A 25,384-nucleotide genomic window follows, 5' to 3' on the forward strand; every position below is an offset into this window, starting at 1 on the left:
GCTTCCCTGCACATCAAAACACTGTCAGAAAATGGTTTTTATTTCCCTTTGATTTTCAAATACATCCTAACTGCCAAGTCTCAATTACGCTCCCTTAATTACACAAAGTATCTTTCAGTTATTTTCAAATGCTGGCTTCTGCAGTACAAGACAATCATACACAATCTTTCATGTTTGCAAAAATAGTAATTTTCTAAAATCAGCAAATCTATTTATAGCTTCAAAGATTAATGTAAATTCATTTCAGACAAATTCAAGTATCCAGTGTTTCTATTCTTGTAATGTCCAGAAAACCAAATCATGATGAGGACTTCAACGCATTAACTCCTTGCAAGCAATCCAGTTAAATAGGGCATACAACAGTTAGCAAAGGGGCAGGAAAATGCCTTTGATGATGATTTAAGAAAAATGGTGGCATACATTATTATAAAATCCAAAGTTCTTCGCAGCGTTCATGTATTTCATTATGGTCTCTAAACATGACTCTAAACACAGTTTACCTGAACATAGACTGTGCTCCACGATACTGGCTGTACTTACTGGAAATGGTGGTGGAGGCTTACAGATGACATCAGGTAGAGCTGCACCTTTACCAAAGCCAATAGCCTCCATGTTGAAGGCAAATGAAGCATGTCGTCTTCCTCCATCTGACCCAGCCATTTGGATGTACTGAAAATATTATAGATTTTTAAAGATATATTTTCCTTACCTGTTTCAAATCGATGTACATATTACCAAGAAAGGTAGTGTCTAACAAAGATTACAGTATTTTTAAAAACAGAGATATTTTTTTAAATAGCAAGCCATTTTCAATGCCCATCTTAGATTCTTCCACAGACTGTAAATTTGATACAAGCATAAAATCAGCTTCATTCCCTTATTTCTGCTAGCCAGCTCTGCATGCCTGAAACTGCCTCGTAACCTAGGAATTTTAAGCCATCTTCTTCTAAACCTTAGTTGCACCTTAGTTGCACTCAGAAGAACCAGAAACAAGTGAAAAAAAGTTTAAGAACCCGGAACATTTTGTGACTACATTCTAGTGGTTTTTGAACTTTTCTCCAGAAACCAGTTTGTGTTTGTCATTCATGACTTCTTCATCCTGACTGTTTTTTGTCCTTTATCTTAGCGACTATTTCTGGATCTTGATAAAGTGACATGGGCAAAGAGGTAATAAGATAATCAAAAGTCATGAAAAACTTCAGCAGGACTGCAAGCTAACTGCTGAGGGGAAAAAAAGGATGTTGCTTCTAACTGAAATATTTTAAAAGGTCATAAAAGAAGAAGAGCCTCCAGAACATTTATAGCCATATCTCTCCACTTTCATTGTTATACCAACCTCTATCTCATTAATTGTACAAACCATGTGTTGACAAGTAAATCAAAACATGAGAATGGAGGAAAGATGTCAATAAATGGGACCCAAGAAAAGCTGAAGCACTGTGATACTGCTCACTCCCACAGACCATTCAGATCGGTGCAAGGTCCGAGCCCAGAAATCCCATGAGCTGTTCACTATTAACTGCAAGGTCACTGTATTTGCTCGGTACAACCAAGTTATTCCAGACTTACTGCCGTACCTGTACAAGTGCACCTGGTTCCCCCCAGACAGAAGCAAAGGCTTTTTTATTAAGGCCAGAGAAAACATGTTGATGCCAGTTTTTCCTACTTGTTACTTTCAACAGAAGTAAGCTCTATGTGGACAAAACAAAATCATAATCTGTAATTCCATGCCACTCTGCAGCACAGAATACTGTCTAAAAATAAGAGAGACCAAAATTTTTTTTTTTTTTTTTTAAGAAAAAGGGAAGGAGGGAAGGTCCTCTGAAAACAGGATGAAAAGCAAGATGTGAGCCTTGCAGAATGGAGAAGATAAAAGACATTGTAAAGCCCCAAACATGAGCAATTATCTAGATGCAAAAAAAAAAAAAAAAAAAGGGAAAACATCAGAACAACACAACAAAATAAAAGTTAAACGAGATGCTGAGCTAGCAAGGAAAGGCATTAAATGTAGTGAATATGAAGGTCCATTTTTTAAAAAACTGCTTTAAAATTAATTCTTAGTAAATTTGCCTAAAATGGCATTGGTCTGATGAGACATAATAAGCTTTAAAACTAGCAGCACTTCAACTTCACATTTTTACCCAAACTCATGATTTTTTAAAATCATAACCTCAGAAGGTTTATGTTTACCAACAGTACAAAGCGACAGTGACTGACAAAGTGACAGTGACTCTCGGGCAGTTACTCAGGGGAAGGCAGCTGATGTTTCAAGAGGGAAAAGGCCCGTGGAATCCGGATCCCCGACAGCTGCCGGGCGGCCGGTGCAGCAACAGCAGACCTAAGCAGACTGAGAGTTCTGACGAGCTCTCGGTATCCAATGCTCTCCTCACAGCAAAACTCCTGATCGTGTTCTGGTGTTTGTGGTCCTTGATTTTCAGAGGCAAATGCCATCAGTTAAAGGGAAGAACAGATATAGAAGAAAGTACTGAACTTTAAATACTGAGGTTTTGTGGATGTCTTTTTAAACTACCTCCCGCGAAGGTAAGTCGGAGAAGACATTTGTCCTGAGGGTCACTAAATTCTGCCGTGTGAGAACACCCCTCTCAGCTGCTCTCCACTCCTTTCCCGCTCCCTGCACCTCGCTGACGGCCCGTCACCCCTAGAGGGTCCCGCCGCTCCCCACAAGGTCGGGGCGCTTCGCCTTTACTGCCCGCTCCGCCGACGGGTCTCAGTGCGGAAGCGGGGCTCAAACACCCGACCTCCCTTACCACAGCGAAACCCCCACAGCCCGCTCACCCAACACCGTCACGCTCCGCCTGCCGCTGCCCCCCAACCCCCCCCCCCCCCCCCTGCCGCTGCCGCAGTGGGCCGGGCCCGCGCTCGCCCCGCCCCGCCCGTGCCACCGCACGGGGGCTGGGCGGGGCGTTCGCGGGCTCGCAGCGGCGGCCGGGTCATGTCGGCGCTGGAGTGGTTCGCTCACAAGCCCCTGGGCGGCGGTATCTTTTGGATCCAAGAACGCTTCTACGAGTCGGGCAACCGGGCCAACATCTGGCTGGTGCGGGGCTCGCAGCGAGACGTGGTGATTGATGCGGGGCTGGGGCTGCGCAGCCTGCCCGACTACCTGCGTGACGCCGGGCTGCTGGCGCCGGCTGAGGGCGCCGGACCGCGGCCGCTGCTGGCTGTGGCCACCCACGTCCACTTCGACCACTCGGGCGGGCTGCAGCACTTCGAGGAGGTGGCGGTGCACAGCGCCGAGGCGGCGGCGCTGCTCCAAGGCGACAATTACGAGGCCGTGACCTGGCTGTCAGACCGGGAGGTGGCGCGACCGCCGCGGCCCGGCTGGAGCGCACGGCAATTCCGCGTCCCGCCCGTCCGGCCCAGTCGCCTGCTGCACGAGGGTATGGGGGCGGCCTCGACGCGCCGAGGGGAGCGGGGGCACAATGGTCTGGGTATTACGGAGCAGCTTCTTTTCAGCTTCTTTGCTGAGCGCCACTTGGTTTACCGAGCTCCTAGTATAAAATCATTAAATCGATTAATTTTGTCACTCCGGTGGACCTAAAAGCCACCCACAGTCAGCATGGGACCAAAAAGACACATACTAGGTTAAACCGTTTCTACCAGTTCTGAAAGTTTTGGCGGCTGTTTTTTTTTTTTTTTTTTTCCATCTAGAAAGAGAATCACTCAGTAATGTTTTAGGTGACTAATTGAGTACGCCAGGTTTATCCTTAGGCTTCAAACGGTATGTCAGCAGGTCATGTTCTGGTATCTGGTGACCTTTATTGTTTATAAGCTGTCAAAACATGGACAGTGCAGTTAACAGAACAATTCCTGAAATATGTACTGAGAACACAGTTTTTATTTTACAGAATTTACTGAATTTTACCTGACTTACGTAAAATGTAAAAAACACTTGTTACTGATGTAGAAATGTACTGATTTACCGAAGTGGCTTGCTGCAGATAAAAAATGATCATTTAGTGTCTAAGGGGAGACAGTGACTAGGTTTTTGGTAACAAAACACCTAAGCTTTACAATACTGTTCAGTAGATGTTAAAGGGCGGGTGTCACACAGGTGACACCTTAGGCACAGTGCTTACTCTCTTCTTGGCTTTATTAGGCCATCCCACATAGGTGCTGGAAAAGCAGAACTGAACTTACTGAAGGCTTCAGTAAGATCAGATGACATTTAACTATAGTAATAGTTAAATAACTATAGCGACATTTAACTATAGTAAATTAACACAAGTTTAAGTTGGTTTTTTTTCCTCAAAAAGTAGGGAGGATTATTAAAAAAAAAAAACAAAACTTTTGTAGAAGCGCAAGTACACTGGCTGCTAGAATCAGAATTTCTAAGATGTTAACTGAGACATGAGACACAATATTGTTTCAGTGTCTGGTATAATTGAAAGGCATTCATTTGTAAACTGACAAAAAAATGACCTAATGGTAAGAAAGTTCTATTTTTATGTCTTAATGAATGAGATGAAGAAAGTGTGTGAGGCCTGTCTTGGTTCTCCTCCAGCAATTTATGTTTGAGCCTTTTGACTTTTAGGAGTAGCAGCAGTGTAATTCTAGAGGAACTCTAAGGGTAAAATCATAATAAATCGTGAAGTACATTCTTTGCAAAGAAGAACCAGGTTAGATGTGTTCTTTTTGTTTCCATTTTCTCTACTGCATTGCTTTTCACGTTGTGCAGTTTGTTAGAATATGAATATATTCCATTAATACAACCCAAGTCTGTGTTAACTGTTAGTGTAGTTGGAAAATACCTTTTTGCTAAGCTTATATTTCAGACACCTCTTTGGCACTCACAAAGAAAATAAATGCCCCACTCCCACTGTTGCAATGTGTAGTATGTATAAATTCTGCATGTGAGTAGGTAGTTCTCTATGTCATTTAAGAAACATGGCAAATGCATACATTTTCCTATAACAAATCTGTTTGCAGGGGATGTGATCAACCTCGGAGATCGACAGCTCACTGTCATGCACATGCCTGGTCATTCACGAGGCAGTATTTGCTTACATGACAAGGACCGGAAGATTTTGTTCAGTGGCGATGTGGTGTATGATGGATCTATGATCGATTGGCTTCCCTACAGCAGAATCAGTGACTATGTTGCAAGCTGCCAGCGCCTGATGGAGTTAGTAGACAGAGGTCTTGTGGAGAAGGTACTACCTGGGCATTTTAACATATTTGGAGCAGAAAGGCTGTATCGTTTAGCTTCCAACTACATTTCCCAAGCTGGAGTTTGTCACAAGATTTCTACCTGTGCTATGAGATCCATTGCAAGCGTAGCACTTCGTGTTGCAAATTCAAGAATCACTTCTCAGTGACAGTCAATTTTGTGTATCTGTCACGTGCTGTAAAACCAAATGGGTTTTGAAAGCATCAATAACAAGCAGAAGCAGTATGTGTTAACAAAAAGATGGCCAGTTGGTACAGGTGAGCTTAAAAAAATTCTCCCTGTTTTTTCCTGCATTGTTCATATTTTTATAAAAACTCTGTAAACTAGTAGCTTTAGCCAAAGCTATGGTTTTTCTTTCTACTTTTTCAGAGCATGTTTTTACATGTATTGCAATTGAAATATACTGTTTTATTTTTGCTACAACTCTAGCAGATGGATATATACTAAAACGAGAGGTTTTACATTCATGCCTGAAACCTTGTTGATATATTACTAGTCTTGTGATTATTCATCACCTGCTCAGGTTTTGACCTAACAGAGCTGTTGCTAAGACCTAGCATGTGCTAGGAGCAGTGCCATTAGATCAGAGCAGGAGTAACACCTATGCAGGACTCTGTGAGCAGAAAAAGATAATTCTACAGCCATTGCCACCTGTAGGTTTGGTATCTGCTGCACCTCTCACCACTTGAAGCTTTATCTTTGCAAATTACTTGTCTGGCATTTTCTTTAGAATACACAAACACGTGGAAATTCTATAGACCAGACTTTCAAGATGGAAGTCACAGATACATCAGTTTATCACAAAAGTTTTTGGTGCAGACAGACTGTTGAAGCTTTCATGTTTTCTGGTGTGGTGCAAGGAACCACTGCACCAGGAGAGAGTGAGCAAGCAGGAGCACTCTCATTCACCATTGGCTGGGGAACTGTTTTGCTTGTAGGCATGTGAGTTAGGAATTAGACGATTTGTGAACTAGTGAGTTAATGTGTTAATTACCCTGTACAAAGTGGATTGAGCTTTTGCTGGATGTATTTATTTTTTTCTGATCAGCTTATAAAAAATATTTGGAGAGTTTGTTGTTCTGGAAAGCTGAGAGAAGTAGACTGTGACAAGCTTTAAGGCATTTGTTTATGCTAAAGGGTATTTTTAGGTGATGGTGTTGTAACTTAGTTGTTAATCATCTGTGTTGGGTGGGGATTGAGGTTTTAACATGATCTTACCATAGTGAATGTGCTGCATTAAGCACCCAGTACACTTTTGATCACAAAGTGAATGTAGCTCAGATTGTTTACTGTTTGCATCTGAAGTATGTGCTGCACATAGTTGTTCTGAAATGTCAAGTGTGTTTCATTGAGTTTGTTCAAAAAAATATGTTGAATATATTGAGAAATGCTAAATAGCATTGCAATTTGCTTGTGAAAATTGAATGTGTGATATTTAAAAGTTGCTGAGATGGTTAGAGTTTGTGTAATTATTCTAACAGTTTGTATACATTTAACTTTTTTATATGGACACTGTCAGAATTTATTTTTTTACATAGACATATATATGTTTCTAAAAAGACTGCAAATGTTTCTCTCAAATTTTAGTGCAGTTTAACTTTTCTTGTTTACCTTCACTTTATGCAGAAGGTTTTGCCCCCATTATAGCCAATAGTAAGGGAGCCAGAATTCTGGGCTCTGTCTAAGGCATGAAGGAGAGGAAGTTGATAGCCTTCTAAATAGATGCAAATTCTTATGGTAAAAAGACCAACCTATTACAAAATTTAAAAAGCATCTCTGTCTAAAAATTATATAAGTGAGTGTCTTAGGTAAGGCTTTTTCCATTTTATACATGCCTGCACTTCTGCCTTTACTGTGAATATATTCTTTACCAGGATTTGTACTGATTGGTTGTTGCCTAGTTCTTCTTAGAAGTGCCTATTCCAAGCTGAAGCAAAATTGTGAGTGGGCAGGCCATGTGCAGAGATGCAGCACTTGAAAGACCTGTTATTAGTCAGTTCACAGTCTCTTTTTTTGAGAAATCCATGTACATCAGTGTCTGATGTGAGGAGTGTTCAGTGGATAGACTTACATCATAAAACCAAGAGTTGTTTATCTTCACCTCAGTTGGCAGAGGTAGAAATACAAAAACAGTCTGGGAAGCAGGCTATCTCTAAAGCTTACACCAGTTATCCGGAGGATGCCATGGTGTTACAGGTTACCTGACAGTATTGGAATTCCTGCAAATTAGTTGACAGTGGTGTAACACCAGTAATAATCATTCTTTTTAAACTCTGTGAAGACTCTGGGAGCCCTGGTGGTAACTCCGCACATTAAAGCAGTCACCAAGAAATCCAAAGCCTGCCAATATCGATGTCAAGTTGCTAAAGTTTTGTAGATGTTCGCTAGAAGAGTAAGATAACTTTGAATTGGCATTCTGTCTTATACTACTATCCGTTTGTTTATTTGATCCAATATTAGAATCTCTGTAGCCAGATTTTACTGTATTGTAAAGCCTGATCTTTTATGAGAAGACTCACAGGCAATGTCAGTTCAAAAGTAAAGAATAACCTCCATCCTCCATCATTTGTGTTCAAATCTGTGCTCAATATCTCTATCAGCTGAGATCCTTAAATGGCCAGATCACTGTCAAAATGCCCTATTAAGCTATGCTTAAGTCCACTAAGTACGTAACCAAAATTTTTACTTTTTTACTTTGCCACAATCTAGGGGATAATTTCCTAGCTCAGAAGTGAACTTTACATGCACATAACCCAAAGTGGAGTTTGTTAGTAAACTGCTGCTATAATCCAAATGAAAGTAGTTTTTTGAGGGTCATGAAATTATCTTTTGTATTATAAGAAATTCACTACTAGATAAACAATATTTAAATTATTTTAAGTTAAAAGAATGGTTTCTGATTATTTTTGTTAAGACTTACCAAATTTTAATCATAAGAGTTTGACAGTGCTCCTTTAACACTATTTGGATTACATATTTAAAAAATGCATTTTAAGTTTAAATACTATGTCATGTGAGTGTTTAGAACTCTGTTGATTTCTTTGTAGCATCTAAATATATGTTAATGCAGTTTTCAATAGACTGGGAATTGATATAAAAATCAGATTAGAAGTTTTGTTCTGTAATCTGTCAAGGCTGTTACAATGTTAAACAACAGTTTGCACATAATTAATTTTTTTTTGTGTATTATCATAATAAAATATTATAATCCTATGCAGTTAAGTAATATTTTCTAGGTATCTCTCAACAGAAGCACTTTTCATTCTAGATGGAGTATATTTACAAGTTGCTAGCAGAATTATTTATGCTTCCGAGAAAGAAACTGCATTAAAAAAGTTTACACATTGTACATGCACTTTGCCTTATAAGAGCAGACATCTGTAGCCAAAGAAAAAATAATAATGCAGCTCTGTTAAGGAGAGCTTGAGTGAGATAAATGTGGAGGAAAAGGAGGATTTATTAATATTTAATGTTAAAAATCTGGGTCTCAGCATTCAACCAACACTGGTCCAAGTTCTTATTTATAATTAATGCATATGTAACTTAAATCAGTAAGTAGTACCTCTTGGGTCTAAAAATTCAACTATGTATTATCCAAAATACTGCTACTCCATCTAAAGTCCTTTCACTTTCAAATTGAATTAGGAAATATAGAAATTATTTAGAAGCAATGAAAAAACCCATTCATTATGTTCTATTTTAAATTTATTTGATGTTAACTATTACACGAGGGAGCTGCTAGCCAAAACATTTTGGCTGTATTGCACCGGGTTTTCAGGGCAGTCAGACAGCCGTTCCGAGGTGCCTCCGTAGTGCAGGCACTCGAATGCTGCGAAGTCCCTTTTCTAACTTAAACAGCCGCCCGTTGCTTGGCGTAGTGGGATCCTACCCTAAAGCCTGTTACTGCACGTGTAGTGTCCGTAGGGTGGGAATGTCCCCTCGCTGTCCCGCCCGCTGACCGCGCCAGCTCCGCGCTGGGGGCAGCGACGCCGCTGGCTGGCCACAAGCCGGAGAGGGGCTGCATTTACCATGAAAACAACAGAATCGAGTATCAGATTAGAAACCAGCGGTGTTACAAGCCTGCTCCTTGCTTTTACTGTGTTACCCAAAACCATCTTCAGCATAGTTACTCCTCATTACTCAGATTTTATTGGACAGTCTAATCTCACAATAATTTAAAAATTATTGGTTAAAGAATTATTTTACATTTAACTCTGCATATTCCCACACGTGTCCAACAGAGTCCTGGGGAGGCAATGAGGCATTCAACAGAAATTAAAATTGGAAAAACAAACAATAAAATTTTTTAGAAACCCAAACAAACAAACAAAAACCAATCCCCCCCCCAAAAAAAAACAAACCAAAAAACCCCCAAAAAAACCCAAAAAGACTTGACATGGAAAAAGGCTCAGAAACACTTCTGTGATTGTGCCAGATATTTCCCAGCAGTTTGACCCAGATGCACAAAAGAAGCACATTCACAATCATCAAACTGGCAATGATACTTGGTATGTTTTTAATATGGCTTTGTATTTTTACATACGATTTGTTCTAAGAGTGACATGAACAGAACTCTCTTGATTTGCATGAAATCTTGCCCAACTTCTCCTTTAAAAAAAAAAATCAAGATTAATTTAATCTGATATGTGAGCAGTTGGGATGAGGTTTATAGTCTTCTGCACACTCAAATTCAGTTTAGGACAAGAGAGTGGTAGGATAGTTTCAAATACTGATAAAATTAGGACTAGAGAAGAATATATCTTCACTGAAAGGGAAGACAGACCTGGCAGACAGCCCCACAAATGACTTTTAAAAAGCAATATATGAGTTTGAAAATTAAGTAAAAGCCAGTAACAACATCTTTAAGTATATTCCATTATTAATTATTTTCCTTATTAAGCTGACGGTATGTATGTGTGAGGAACATGCTAGTGCTATTCTAACCTTCCAACTCTATTCATAAGAGGTCATTTTAAGATGGGTTTAACCAACTTTGAAAATGCAAGGATTTATAAGTCACTGCTACCACCACCATATTTTTAGATATTATTATTTGAGCCTGTCTGTTCTCTTTGGAATTTTTTTCTTCTCCATTTCACACGCAGTATGAGCACTGCTGCTAACTTAAATCAATTTACAAAGGGTGGAGCTTTGGTTTCTAGAGCAACTTTTTAGCTTAAAAATTTAGAAGTAAGGACCTGAATGTGGATCTCCAGTTGCCAGAAGCACACGCAGAGTATCAGTATCAGGTATTTCACTCTGCCTGACACAGAGCAGCCAGGGCACGGGTGCACCATGAGAGAGGACAACGTGGAAGTGAAGTGCAGTCACAACACAGGCAGGGATTGTGTCCTCCCTGCAGAGAAACTTGACCTGTCAGCAGCCCAGTGACTACAGACAATGGTAAGGTAATGACTCAAGTTCATGGCCAGGCCATGAAGTCTGGTAAATATGTCAGCAAGAGCAGCACACAGTACAAGAACAGGAATAACCCCAGTGCAGCTCAGGCAAGAACCAAGGGGCCCTATGCTGACACCCAGGATCAACATGCAGAGGAGGTGAGAGTAGGGATGAATCAGTGCAATTTGGGGCTCTTGGTTCAGTTGCGGGCTCCTGGTGCTACACACTTCACTCACCATTTGGTTTATGCTTCCTTTTCTCTCTGGACAAGTAAATGTGTTGTATGAAACACACACAAAAAGAAAACTAATCTGTGGTTATATTTGTACCACAGTACAGGTTGAGGGTCAAACCTGCCAGTAATTTATGCTTTTAATTGCAAAGCTACCATCTGTAAATGGAAGTCAATTACAAACCTCTTGCCTCTGCCTATTTGATCTGTGGATCAGGCATAATATGAATAGACAGAAAAATAAGTTTCATCAGTGTTTCAGTCACATATAGGGTATTTTTTTTTTTTTGAAAGAATGCCTAATCCAGTGTCTTGGCTGTATAGTGTGACTCTACCAAGTAATTTGAAGAAGGCAAAAAGTCTTATTTTCGCTTGACTTTGTTCAGGAAGAATGTGTCTTGACCAAACCAAACTCTACATATTCAACTCTCTGTGTTCAGTGTAAGCCCATTAATAGTTTCTGTTTGGAAACATAGGTGCAAAACATCTCCAAGACCTGAAGGAATTTTTCATTGTCTAAGAATTTTCAGTCTATCTAGCCAGACTGCATAACACACTACTAGCAAGGATCTGAATATCATCATGGTCCAGTTAGTAACAGTGTACTATGTTGTCAAAGCTAGTTATGAAACAGCCCTTGTTTATGAAGCAAGGCACACTGACAATTTGTCACACTCCAGAGCATTGAGGCACCACTTTTCACAAATCCGAGTTTTCTCACAATTGATATGAGCATTTTCTCCACACAGATATGTAATGTTGATTTACTGACCGTTTTGCAAGACACAAAAATATTAGTGTCAATGATAACGGGAACTATACATTAAGGTCTTCAGTCTCCACACAGTACATATTGCTTTCAATCAAATTTTTAGTAAGGCAAAATCTGTACAAATGCCAGAAATGCTTCTATAAATGCCGCTTTTGTGTGCTCCTCCACAACCCACCGCACACACAACAGCTGGAGTGAGCAGTAGCGAGCAGGCCCTGGGTCCACGGGGAGTTCTTCTGACACAGCCACCACACATCCAGGTTACAGCAAGGCCAGTAGAAGTGTTGACCACAAAAATCGGATTTGTTACCTAGTGTGCAATAAGCCAATAATTACACACTTGAGGGAGATATGGATTCTTTGTTTTAGAGTTGCACAAGCCTGGGTGCTGCATGGTATTCCATGAATCAAGCATGCCAACTATCAAAAAGTTTTTAGTATTTACACATTTTAGCAAACACATGCATTAGGCCTCAGGTTACGTAGTTCTCTTAATAATGATTATTCTAGCTTCTGTTGTTAATTATTCTCTTGCTTCTCATGCTAATTAGTCCACATGCCCAGTCGTTCTCCTGAGTCGGTGGGCAGCTGGAAGTGAAGCTGATTCAGCACAATTGCTGAGTTGCATTTAGTAATTTCTTCCGTATGTGGGGAGTTCTGCCAAATGTCCTCGTGGCCAGGAAATTCTGAATTGTTTGCCTGACATCACTGAAATACGTCGGGCCCTAGAGCTTGCCAAGGAAATTCCGACAAAAGATTTTTCTTTCTAACCCCTGGACATCACTTTAAGCTTGCTCTGTATCGTCTATCTGTTTCAAGGATTAAATCTCCTTTCTTGTTGATTAGGCTTGAAAATCAAGATCAAACATCCAGAAACATCCTTCTTTAGGAAAACTTTCTCGTGTTGCCCGTTTCGCAGCAGAAGCGGTTCGACGACCGAAGACTACACCGGGAGCCATTGCCCACTCAGAGCACACCCCTTCCGCCCTGAGTGGCAGAATCTCACCCAATAGCAGAGCGCTTAGGGCTCGCAGGCGGGAGTTTATCGACTCTCGGCCAATCAGACGTAGGTACTTGGTGGGGGCGTGGCTTGAGAGGCGTCGCCAAGGCCTGGAGCGCGCCGTCGCCGCGTCTCGGACGCGGCACGTCCGGAGCCGTGCGGAGCGGAGCGGAGGGGGCACGTTTGCCGGACCCGGCTGCCCGGCAGCGGCACGATGAGCCTGGCCCTCAGGTCGGTACGAGCACGCCGCTTCCCTGCTTCGCCCATCCACGGAGCGCGGATGGGGGTCCCTCAGGGCCGCACCGCCCCCGTTCGGGAGGTGTTGGCGGAACGCGGGGCGCTTCAGGCCGTGGTGGGGCCTGGGTGTCATCCCCGGCCTCCAGCCGGTCACATCTGATCTCTTTGGCGCGGCCGGGGAAGGATCAGGGCCGTCTCTCTGCTGGATGAGTGAAGGGTCCGGCGCATCTGGCCTTGGGAGGTTCTCTTCTGGGTTGTCTGATATGCTTTCAAAAGGCCTGTGAATAGGCATAAAGTTGAACTGCTCGGCTGTGTTTTGTTTATAAATTCTGATTTAGTAGCTGTTGCATAAAGGACCTGGCAATTTCTTGTCTTCAAGTGTAATGAATACGCTTACATGGTAACTGTTATCCTTAATTTTTAAGTCTAAGAACTTCATGATTAATATGGTTAAAGTAGTCGCAGAAGTGGCACTAAACTGCTTGTATGTGAGTACTGCTTTTCTTTTTGATAAATTATTTTATGCTAAGCGTTAAATGAACACTTAAGTACTCAGATTGCTCTTTCAGAATGTAATCTGCCTTTACATGTATAAGTGGATTTCTTCATTGTAGCTCACAAAATCTGGGCTCCCTAGATTCTGAGCTACTCTCCCAGTCCTAATTATGTAGCAAGCTCAGAGTTATTGTGGTCCTTCCAAGAGTTGTAGTAATCCAAAGCCTGTGTGAAATCATACTGTCTCAATTGGTGTGTTAAGGACATCTTATTCTTTGAGGGTAATGTGGTTTGAAGCAGGCTCAGCTTCTGTGGCTTGCACTTTTCATGCCTGTATTTGGGATTTTTGCTCCAGTGGTTGTTGAAATCTAAGTCTAATAAGTATTTAATCTTAGGATTTGATTAAAATTAGCAAATTGTCAACAAAGAAGGGCATAAAGTAGGTTATTAGAGGGGATTTAGAAAGTTAATCTCGCAGTTTTCTGATCAGTAATCTTTATGCATTGTGCACTAGGTGATGCAGCACTCATTCTGCTTCTGGTGCAAAAGGACAAATGAGCATAAAAAGCCTGTTCCTGAGATTATGGCATAAACTATACAGTGATTTAGGTTAGGAAGGACTTACGGAAGTCATCTAGTCCAGCTTCCTGATGATAGCAGCTTCTACATAAAGCTGGCTGAGGATAAGCACCTTTTGTAGTTAGGTTCAGAAAATTCTGATGGAGACTACTTCCCAGTGGGACTGTTCTAACACACATGCACTGAGAAAATGTTTTCTCTTAGATCCAGGTGCAGTTTCTCCTCCAGCTGCAGTTTTTTCCCTTAAATTTTGTAGTTGTTGTCTCTTGTCCTTTTATTATGTTCCTCTGAAAATATAAGCTTATTCCTAGATTAGCCAAAGAAAAGGGGGCTGACTTTGAGCTAGATTTGCTGATTTGTAGGGCTTGGCTCATTTGTATATACCAAAACCGAGCAAAACATCTTCAAAACATTATGTATATGTTTATATGGGATCTAAAGGATTAAAAAAAAAATCCTGCAAGTTCTATTTGTCTAAGAACTGTTACAGGCAACAAAACTGATTTGTAGCACCTAATGCTAGTTTTAGTAGCCAGACTTGTTTGGCCTCATTTGGCTTCCACTGGCCTGTCAGTCCCCAAATTTATTTTATTTTTTTAAGCTACAGTGTGGAAACTAACTGTTTTCATGAGTAGTATAATTTCAACTGCTAATCTAGTTTGTAACCTCAAGAAGCCTTTTTAACTGGTAATTTTTCTAACCTCTTTTTTTTTTGTTGTTGTTGCTGCTTATTAACAAAAATGCCTGTGCTGGTTTTATTTTGGGTAGGAGACGAGAGGTGTCATTCAGATTTCACAAGGTAATTGTCTGTTTCTAATATTATTTTAAACTGGGAATACAAGCTGGGAAAATACTGACTAGGTAAGGTACTGATTTCTAAAATTATGGTGAGTTTCTTATTGGTGGAGAAGGTTATCTACAGTGGCATCTTCCCAGTAGAAATGTGTTACACTATGTTTTCTTTTCATTATATAGGAATGAGCTCTCAGTAGATAAAACTAAAAAGAAGAAAAGAAGAGAACTGACTGAGGAACAGAAGCAAGAAATTAAAGATGCCTTTGAATTGTTTGATACAGACAAGGATAGAGCGATAAATTATCATGAATTAAAGGTAGAAGTTTCCTTTCATTTAAGCAATTTTATAGCAGATAATATATCTGTTCCATAGTGAATTCTTAAGATGCTGGCTGTATCTTGAAAAACTTCCTTCAGAATGTGTTGCTGGGTTAAAGGAGCAAAGAAAAAAAAAAAGAAGAAACGGGAAATATTCTCTTAGTGTAAGGATAAGCTTTTCTTCTGACGTGATATAGTTAATGAATAACAGAATTGCTATAGAATTCTGAATAACCCTGGTATAATTGCTGACCTGGGATAAGCTTGGACAGATGGAAAAAGTGTCCAAGGATAAGCTTGGACAGAGGGAAAAACTGTTGAAAAACTGTTTGATTATTTTTAAAGACACTGTATAACTTAAAGCCTGCTGTTGGTTTCAGATGTGTAAGTAAAAATTGTAAATGAAATTTGTAGAACTGTTGGCTACAAGCCAGAGCTTACCTGTATTTTTCCAAAGAAGGCCTATGATTTGTAGGAATAAGGTGTGCTTTTTGAGGGAGGCTCAGTAGTTGCCCTTCCCAAAGAAGGATGCTCTTAATGATAGCTATTAGCAGATGGAGTTTAGGATCTCTTTCTAAGTAAGGCCTCCCACCTGAAAGTCTACAGAGTAGTAAATGGGGTTCACTAAACTCATCTTAAATCCTTTATGCATTTTTATTCTAATTTAGACATCAAGAACCAAAAGTTGCTTTGGAGAGGCCAGTGTTTCAGTCACATATAGGGTGAGGGTTTTTTTGAAAGAATACCTAATCCAGTGTATTGGCTTTATAGTGTGGTTCTACCAAGTAGTTCAAAGAAGGAAAAAAGTCTTATTTTTACTTAATTTGCTGCTACAGTAATGTGTTAGGCAGAACAATTCCCTTCTCTTTATTTCACTTATTTTATCTTTGCTGGAAGTCACTGTTACTAGGGTTGTGCTGGATACTCTCTTGGTTGCGGTTATGCTTTTTCTGGTTATGGTATGCTTTGAATTCCCAGCTGTCATGATTACTTGAAAAGCTCTTTCTTAGCTGTCTAATCAAATATTGTCATCCTGAAGCTTATACTGTGAAAGAGCAGAAATACATAAAGAGAAAAACTACTTGTCTCCTTCTCTACAAAATCAGCATATAGTATCAATTTTTGAATAACTGCTTCAGTGGTTTTCCACTGTGTATGGTTAGCCTGCATTCATCAGTTTGGAGGAAGTTAGGGTGCTGTGTGGTGAGCAGTTGCCTTCTAAGGTGAAATGGGAAACTAAATGTGGACTTCAGCACTAATGGAAAAGTAAAACCTAGGTTGGCTTCTGTGGCTGACTAGAAGAGCAGTTAAAAGTCTTGTAGGATTTGTAAATCCATGAACATACACACTTGTATACAATTTGCAGAATGATTTTCAGTTTTGTCTTAAGAAGATCAGATTTTGAAATGATTTTGGAAATGAGGAATAAATTTATTGTCCTAAGATGCATTTGGTCCAGTCTGTAAAATCCCTGAAAATGCAAAGTTGTTTTTTTTTTTTTCTCACTGTAACTAGATATTCCATTTCCTAATAGTAGTTCTAAGTGGTTTTAATATCCCAAGCTCTTTTCCTTTTATTTATTTATTGTTGTTACTAAACCATTGATGTGCTCTTTCTCTCTTGGGCAAGAAGGTAATTACTGAAATAAAAAGGAAAATCTGTTAAATCTTTATTTTGATCCTTATTTATGATCACACTTCCATTTTATTCCAAAAGGTGGCAATGAGAGCCTTGGGTTTTGATGTGAAAAAAGCTGATGTCCTGAAAATACTTAAAGATTATGATCGAGAATCAACAGGCAAGATCACATTTGAAGATTTTAATGAAGTTGGTATGTGATTGTGTTTGTACCTCTAGAGACATTTAGCCTGTAGTAGTGAGTACAATTTCAAAGCTGCACTTCGTGGACTTCTTCAATTGTTTAAGAAATAGAAGTGGGAGATTTCATTTAATATTTTGTTTAATATAGGCCAATAGTAAAGAAAGATAAATATTTCTTTTCTGAATTCTTAATTTGATATGTGGAGATGAATGATAGCTACAGTATAAAAGGAAGTAGGGTATACACAATCTCTTTCAAGCTTACACAGAGGAATAAATGCTAGTTTAAACTGTAGATGTTCTTGTCTTGTTCATGGATCTCTGTAAGATTCTTCCTGCTGTGGAAAAGATATTTGGCATTGAATTTCATCGGAAGGAGTGCATATACAGAGAAGCAGACTACAGACTTCATATATAAAAAGATTAGAGAAGTTGAAGTAGATTTTAAATATTGTACTAGAATAATTTTCAGCTGTTGATAGAGCCAGTAGCACTAGTTGTCTTTAATCTGGAATTTGTGTATTGTGAAATTTTATGTACTTTGAGTTTGTAGTGATCTGCAGAATTTTAAGACTTGATGTTTCTTTGAAGATTTTAGGGGATTTTTGTTGTGCATAATTTATGCTTTTGCATACAATTTAAGTTTACCAAAAAGCAATCTGTATGGGTTTACATTTCTAGCTTATTATGTCCATTATAGTTCATTATGTTCATGATAGTCCATTTCTTCAAGGTCTTGTATTTCTGTAGATTTTATGGAACAAAATAACTCAGTACCAATCCCCCAGTATCTATTCTTGGCTACAAATAGCAATCATCTTAATGTATTGAAACAATTAGTGATTGAAATGTGGCAACTTTTAATTGTTTTACAGATTAGTACTGGATGAAATGTCTTGTTAATGGCAGGTAATGTTTTTATAGTTATATTCCAAGTTAGAGAACATTATTTTTTGTTCTTTTCTGATTTATAAAGTCTGTGTGGAAGTATTAGGAAGAAAATGAGTGTATTCATTCAATAGTAATACTAGTCTTAAAATTACATATTACATTATATAATATTATATAAAATTAATATACTGTAATTACCATGCAATTACTTTTTAAATTCCTGATGTTGAGTCCTGTTCATTGTTTTCTTGTTCTGTCCTGGCTATCAATATCAGTCATTAAGTGCTGCAAGAAGCCAGGAAATTCTTGTAGAAAACACAGTATATATATACTTAGAAGGGGATTGAACCTGTTGGAAAACTTGAGTTGAAGTAGTGTACTGCTGTGGTGCCATATGACCTTGACACACAATTAAATATATCACTTCTAAGAGAAAAATTGAGGAGTTAGATAAAATAGGTTATTGAGACATTAACTGTGAGGCGCCCTTGAATGTTAGAGCCTGTAAGAATTTCTCTTAATTTAATGTTCAACTGAAATACATAAAGATGCAATTATAATTTGTCTTCTATAGTTTTGTATTTAGAGGCATTTTATTATTTTTCAGTTGTCTTTTTTCCACAAAAGGTAGCATTTTTCAAATTATGTAATACTGTCATGCAGCACTGTTATTTTGAAAAAATATTTAAATTTAGCACAAATCTGCAGATATATGAACTTGATTGCTGTAGTTGGCTTGTATGAGCATGAAAAATTTTTTCCTCTCAAGTTAGCTAAGCCAGAGCAGACATTCCATCTTCAGTTAGTAGCACATGGTAAGTGGTTCTTTCTGTGCAAAGTGTTGATGTGATTTTAATGGCTTGATAATACAAGACTAGCCCTGCAGTACAAGACTGGCAGGTCCAAACATGTGGAGACACATTATTCTTGGTTGGTCTGAAGTAATTACTAGAGAAATATTTCATGAGGCAAGTTTGTATTTTCTGTTGTGGAAACTGACAAATGATTGTCTTGAAAAGAATAATAAAGGCTGAATAATTCTTTCAGAATAAACATCTTGTGATTCATAGCAGCATTCTTTTCATAACCCCTATGCTTAGTCTTTTTTTGTTTTCAGGTTTGGGGGGCTGGGATGTTGGTTGGTTATGGTGGCTTTTTGTATTAGTGTGGTTTTATATTTAAAAGAGAGGTTCCATGTGGATGTTTTTCTTCACTTACTGTTTCAGTGTTCTCCCCAGCTCAAAATTCTATCCTGATTAAAACATGTAAGTAAAAAAAAAAATTCTCACCTTCATCTAAAAGAGCTGATGGTGTTTTTTTTCTGAAAATTTGGAATTTTGAAAGAGTGGCATCTTGTATATACTTTAAATTCCTATTGGAAAATGTGTGGAAAGTGTAACTGTGTCTGAACTGCCATGCAGTTTCTACTGCAACAATTAAGTCCCAAAGAGCAACTTGGGAAAGCAGAGGTGAGAAAGAGAGGTCAGACAAAAGCCAAACAAATATGCACATTGAATTCTATAGAAATGTAAGAACAGGTGAAATCAGACATGTGTTCTTCATATTGTCCTAGTTTGCAAAGGTCATTCTGAGTTTACCTTTATGAATTTTTTAGTCCAACTTAAGTATCCTTTTTGCAGTGACAGATTGGATACTGGACAGAGACCCACAAGAAGAAATACTCAAGGCATTCAAATTATTTGATGATGATGACTCTGGCAAAATAAGTCTGAGAAATCTGCGCCGGGTTGCTAGAGAATTGGGTGAAAATATGTCTGATGAAGAACTGCGGGCTATGATTGAAGAATTTGATAAGGATGGAGATGGAGAAAGTATGTGTTGGCAAATATAACACCATATCATCTTGCTCTTAATTTTTTTTCCTTTTTTAGGTGTTATTTTGTTGTGAAAACGTCCTCTTTCATTTCCTTCTAGATTCCTTTCATCTCAAGCATAATTTGGCTTACAAATAATGCAGACAATTGCTTTTGACAGCTACTAATCTAGGAATCAAATAGAATCACCACCAACTCTTACTCAGGCAATGTCTAATTAAAAGATGGGTGAAAGTGTAGTTGAAGGTAGAAGTAAGAGAGATTCTGTGTACCTACATTATATTTTTATTTTCTTATTAATCAGTGAAAGCAGTAAAGTGCTGAGAGGAACTCTTTTGGTCACTTACTCAATATATCTTATCTGGCGATGTGTCCTTGTTGTGATTTCAGCATTGGATATGGAGCATTAAGCTAATAAATCATGCTGGAAGTAGCCTCGGTCTGTGTAGGATCAGCTTGCATGGCTGTTTAACATACTTCTGAACCTTGGAGTGCTGAAAAGCATAGTGTGAAAAATGGCTCTGCAAGTGACAAGGTCCAGAGTAGGCTGCAGAAGGGATTTACTAGGTAGATAAAGAATGAAGTAGCAAATCAAGTTTGATACTATGCTTGTTAAATCATTGTGAGCACTGAAACTTAAAGTTTTCCACTATCTTGAAAACAATCTTAGTTTTACATCAGAAACGTTAATACCTGAATTTTGAGGATCACTCACTTAAGACCTTGCATGTAAAGACTGTGTCAGTCCATCGAACACCGCTCTTACAGGGTGGTGACTCGTATCTGAGATTTCAGTAGCAGGTCATCAGTTTTTCCTGTGACAATGATATTTATGCTTGTAAGCATATGTTGGGCTCAAAATGCACACGTGGTATGGAAAAAATTGTGTTGTCAGCCTTTTGACAGATAGTCTTCTCTGCTGTTCAGTGTAGGGGTTATTTTTTACAGTCATAGCTGTAGAGGTGAGTGAAATTAGAATTCTTTGTGCAAATATGTTTTGTCATGTGTTGATCTCCTGGAGCTGCCAAATGAGATGTCAAAATTGTGGATCAATGTTCTTTGTCACATTGCTATTTGGGTATTACATATGGAACATATACCATTAGCTCCTTTCAGGAGGGTTATTGAGTCATTATTTTGTGTCAGTACTACATTTTTTTTTAAATCAAATTGATCAGCTACGACTAAGTGGCTCAGTTTCCTCTTATCAGTCATCCATTCATTGTGTTTGTTAGAGGAGTCAAGCAGAAGATTGAATATGGAAGATTGACAGCATAATGTTTGTGTGTGGTGCTGTTTATCCTTAAAGTTCTGTGTGTTTTTTGTTCCTTAAAGAAAACTGAGGCTGTTCTTAGCTTTTCAACATTCATTCTGAGAAGGTTAATGATTCTGTGAATCACCATTTCATTTGTCTTCAAACACCTGGCAAATGTGTCAAAATCTTGCTGTCATTTAATTCTCCTTTTCCTGCTCTCTGAAAAAAAATTGAAACTGTTAATCATTAGCATTTTTATTGATATATCAAATACAGGAATAATACCACTTTTTATTGATATATTAAATACTGGAATAATACACTTTTAAACCACTTTTACTGGTTTAAACCCTCTATTACATTTGAGAGATTGTTTTGCTCACAGTGAAATAAGGTATCTTGTATGGTACTCAGGTTACATGAACCCTTATGTTCCCAGTAAAACCACTGAGTTCTACTGGTAGAGTACAGTACTACACAGATTTCTGTAAAAGAAAGTATATTTGATGTATTTTTGTCTCCCTTAAATATTTAAATAATCTTACTTTGGTATTCCTGGGTTTAATAATTACTTCTGCTTTTGAGCACAGCTAACTTGAAAAACTGTGTAGTGTCAGTTCATGCAATTTTGATCATCTTGTGTGGATGCAACTGTAGGAAACACTATCCAATCTCATGTCTTGGATTTTTGGCACGAAATTAAGTACCCAAACCAACCACTGAAAAAATACACACCTTTAACTCTCAAGATTCTAAGTCAATATTCTCTTTCTATTAGCTGTGATTCTAGTTTGTTCTTCTGTGATTACTTTTGTCATGGAGTTGAGGGAAATATGATGCCATGGAAAAAAACAGTTCTGCTTTCATGGTGCTTAATGCGTGAAACATATGCTATATCTGAAGAAGACTAACTGGAATTACTTTGGTTACTGGAAATTGTAACTACACTGCTTTTTGAAGTTTCTTTGAATATTGCAAAGTTTGTCATTATAGTGTTGTATTTCCACATTGCAGCATTATTTCAAGGATGTTGTAAATCAGATAATATTTTTGAGACAATGTTTGAATTTGTGCTGTTACTATGTTGTTACTGTGATAAAGCTGTGGAAATGCTTTTAAAGTCATACAGTTACTGTATTTTTGTGTCTTAGAACTGGATGTAGCTATGTGATGGACTGGTATTTCAGAGCATAGGGCCCTAAGCTAGACTAAATACACTTGTTTCCTATTTTTTATATACATCACAGCAGGACATATTTAGGTTTTTTGATTTTTTTATTCTTTAACATAGTTGAATTTATTTTCTTCTAGCTGTGAATGTAGTTTCTTCTTTGCAGTATTTTGTTTAGAAACAGCTTGGGCTGGGATGGATAATTGTTGGGGCTTTTTATGTATCTTGCCTTTTCCATACCCACATCTTACTCTAATCATTCCCCAGTACAGTAATTAGTTGCACAGTGAACATGTTCACCGGTTCACTCTTTTACAGGGGCTATGTTTTAACGTATGAGCAAGATCAGTACCTCAGGTATAACTGCAACAAAATAATTAATGAATGCTAATTAATGTATTATCATGACTTAATTTCTTTAAGTGCATTTGTCTAAAATTTCTGTTAATTATAAATGAAGAATGAAGAAAGTTCAGGTGGGGAAAGGCTCATCAGATGTCCACTTTAAATCTAGTTAATTTATGGAATAATTGGTAAACTATATTAAAATTTGTTTTGTATTTGGTAAGTGTTATAGAATGGGTAGACAGGAATAGCATTGTTTGATCTGTGATGGTAAATTGGATGTAAATGTTTTGAATTGAGATTTTAAGAATAAAACTAGATTCAGTCATAACTGACTAAGGTATTGTTGCTTGAGAAGTACATACTTAATAAAATTTAGATACCATTCTTAACACTTTTATAGACCTTTAAAATAATACTATTTTGCATTAGCCATCTTATATATGTTTGTTGGGGTTTTTTTCCTATAATATTTCACTTTTAGAATATTTTTACTTTTATAATAGACATAATAGTAATTGTAATATCTAGTGAGCTAGATTCTGGGTTTAGTATTCCACATAATAAAGCTTGCATTCTAGCTTCATGTCACATAAAAAGCCTGTGCAAGACGCTTGTTGTAGGAGCAAATTTGTAAACAATTACAGTAATGGATCAGATGCAGCAAATACTAATAGAGAAGCCTTTAAGTAATTTAAGTATATTTTACTTCACTTTTAAGTAAAAAATAATGCAGATATGCATTCTTTTATTTTAAGATTTATTGTTGTTTGCTGTTTGTCTAATGAATTTCTTTTTTTTGTCCTTTTTTTCTTTTTTTTTTTTTTTTTTTGCAGTCAATCAAGAAGAATTTATTGCTATTATGACTGGAGATATTTAGCATTAGAAGAAAAGAAATTAACTGACCACAAAAGGGAGGAGTTGTTGGCAGCTTCCATTACAATATTTTGTACTTTCATTTATTTTGGTAGCTGGAGTGGTGCAGAAAGTTCTTTGTCACAGGACCAAAATAAAAACCGGTTACATGCACTGATAATTCAGTACTTTGTATCATTAAATGTTATCACTAGGATAATTCATGTAATGTTTTAGAAAAAATAAATAATACTGCATTTCAGAATGTTTGTTTAACTTTGTAAAATAGCCTTGTCTCAAATTTCTAAATTGTATCATATAAGAACTTTTTGAGCTTCTTGACTTTGTGTTAGCATTAGTTGTGGCCTTAGTTTTGATACATAAGGTTTGAAAAACTTCCATTTTAATAAAACATTCTTTACTATTACTGGAATGTCTTATTACTGTAGTTCAGTCTGGGCTGAACTAGAAGGGACAATGAATCAGAGAAAATTTTTTTTTTCTTTTTTCGTTCATAAGCTTTTACTTTTGTTCTTTAGATGAACTGCAACATTAAATGGGCAAGTATATGAATCTTCAAGGATGCTATTTATTAACTCTGTTACCCCTGTATGATAACAAGTGACACACAACTATGCATGATTTCAAAACATGCTTAAATCACTCAGATCTCAGCCAGCAATTCTCTCTCCACTATCCACAGTTCCGATAGTTGTGGAGACAATGATGGTGGCAAACTTCCTGCAAGCCAAGCAGTATGCTTTAGAATCTAATAGCAGAAACACCCCATGTGAAATATAAAACATATTTTAAAAATCCATTAAAAAACCTGCAACAAACCCCCACAACTCCTAACCAGTATTTTGCAATCTTAGATTTGTTTGGGAGGTGAATTTTTAGGGGAAAAAATTCAGTGTTTGGGACTGAGCTTATGGATGGCTCTTAACAAGTATTTTCTAGGATCACTACAAGAATTGTCCAGTAGCTTCTGAATTTACTTTTAATTTTTTTGTAAACTATTTCAGGGGCACTTTTAGTTTCTGCAGACAATCAAAGTGATAAAGAACAGGAATGGTCTGTTTGTAGTCTTCAAAAAACTTTTTCCTCAAAAATCCTACCTTTAAATGTGCTAAGTGTTCTAACATGCTGCAGTGGTCTTTAGAGGGATGGTGCCATCTCTGTAGATGGCTGGTACTTATTTTTTGATAGGTGACCACTTACTATGTGTAACTCTTCCAGTAAGATATACTTTTTGTCTTCTGAATTGAGGCCTTATTTCTAGCTTTTGCAATATACTTGGTAAACCTTACTTTGTTCTTGCAGACATAGCATCATTTGTTAGGGGCCAGGTAACAATAATTGTAAGGCTACATAAACAGGCCAGTGACCTGGAGAGAGGTCTTGTAAGTCACTCAGACTGTGGGAGTATCACAGAAGAAGGGAAAAATAAACTATCAGAATAGTGATACTATTTTCTCAGTAGTACTTGCACTAGTGTCTCAATGTTTGGTTTTACTTTTTTTCCTCATTTCATTGTTCTGGATATTTTTGCATTTCAAAACAAAATGTGCTGCTGACTGTTGATCTTGCAGTTTTGTGTACTGGGGTACACAATAATTATGTCAGATCAGAGACCAGAGCATGGTAAGATAAAATCTCTAAATTTGCAACTTTCAGCTCGGCCCCAGCTTTGATGCTACTTTTAATTCTCTTTGCTTTGTGGCGTTCACACCTATCCTGCTACTTTTTTCATAGTTCTCTTGGTGTATCATAGGATACAGATTCACAGTTTTTTCTTTTTATACTTTGCCTGATGTCATAGAGGCAAGTAATGTGGCACATTTTATCATCTCTGTTGTAGAACACCGTTAAGGGGTCATCACTACATATGTAATAGGTGTGCTGTTGAATGTGTCCCTTATTTCTAGACTTGCAAAAGTGGGTTAGTGTTAAATGAACAAAGTCTGCCTTGGAGTACCGGGAACAGATGTTCCTCTGTCACCTCTGCTGTGGAGGACAGTGATGCCTGGTGGAAGTGTAAGAATGGCAGCTTGGTGTCACCAGTAGGTCAGACATGACATACACACACGTGATCAGGGTCCAAGAAGAAAAAAGGTTTTTTTTCTGCGAGTTCTCCAGCTTATATACCCTTAACAAAGTGTGATCTTAAGTCATTAACTACATCACAATAACTT

General features: G+C 38.0%; 2 protein-coding genes across 2 annotated transcripts; both read left to right on the forward strand.

The window, feature by feature from the left end:
- The first annotated feature begins 2,925 nt into the window (after window positions 1-2,925).
- MBLAC2 (metallo-beta-lactamase domain containing 2) lies at window positions 2,926-6,782 on the forward strand. The gene is made up of 2 exons (XM_041398297.1): window positions 2,926-3,398; window positions 4,948-6,782. The coding sequence occupies exons 1-2, from the start codon at window positions 2,954-2,956 to the stop codon at window positions 5,334-5,336; spliced, it is 834 nt and encodes a 277-aa protein (XP_041254231.1). The 5' UTR covers window positions 2,926-2,953; the 3' UTR covers window positions 5,337-6,782.
- A 5,907-nt stretch (window positions 6,783-12,689) lies between these two features.
- On the forward strand, window positions 12,690-23,616 carry CETN3 (centrin 3). Its single transcript, XM_041398296.1, has 5 exons — window positions 12,690-12,823; window positions 14,879-15,014; window positions 16,733-16,847; window positions 19,369-19,560; window positions 23,171-23,616. Exons 1-5 carry the CDS (start codon window positions 12,807-12,809, stop codon window positions 23,212-23,214), a joined length of 504 nt encoding a protein of 167 aa, XP_041254230.1. The 5' UTR covers window positions 12,690-12,806; the 3' UTR covers window positions 23,215-23,616.
- Window positions 23,617-25,384: the final 1,768 nt, after the last annotated feature.

Source organism: Onychostruthus taczanowskii, unplaced genomic scaffold (genome assembly GCF_017590055.1).
Source record: "Onychostruthus taczanowskii isolate IOZ18803 unplaced genomic scaffold, ASM1759005v1 scaffold143, whole genome shotgun sequence".
NCBI lineage: Eukaryota > Metazoa > Chordata > Aves > Passeriformes > Passeridae > Onychostruthus > Onychostruthus taczanowskii.

Excerpts from the sequence above, each read along its gene's own strand:
- MBLAC2 (XM_041398297.1), top strand. The coding sequence starts at position 2,954 with ATGTCGGCGCTGGAGTGGTTCGCTCACAAGCCCCTGGGCGGCGGTATC. Across the intron at positions 3,399-4,947 it reads CAGTCGCCTGCTGCACGAGG|GGGATGTGATCAACCTCGGA; the intron begins GTATGGGGGCGG and ends ATCTGTTTGCAG.
- CETN3 (XM_041398296.1), top strand. Across the intron at positions 16,848-19,368 it reads TGAAGATTTTAATGAAGTTG|TGACAGATTGGATACTGGAC; the intron begins GTATGTGATTGT and ends TCCTTTTTGCAG. Across the intron at positions 19,561-23,170 it reads TAAGGATGGAGATGGAGAAA|TCAATCAAGAAGAATTTATT; the intron begins GTATGTGTTGGC and ends TTTTTTTTGCAG.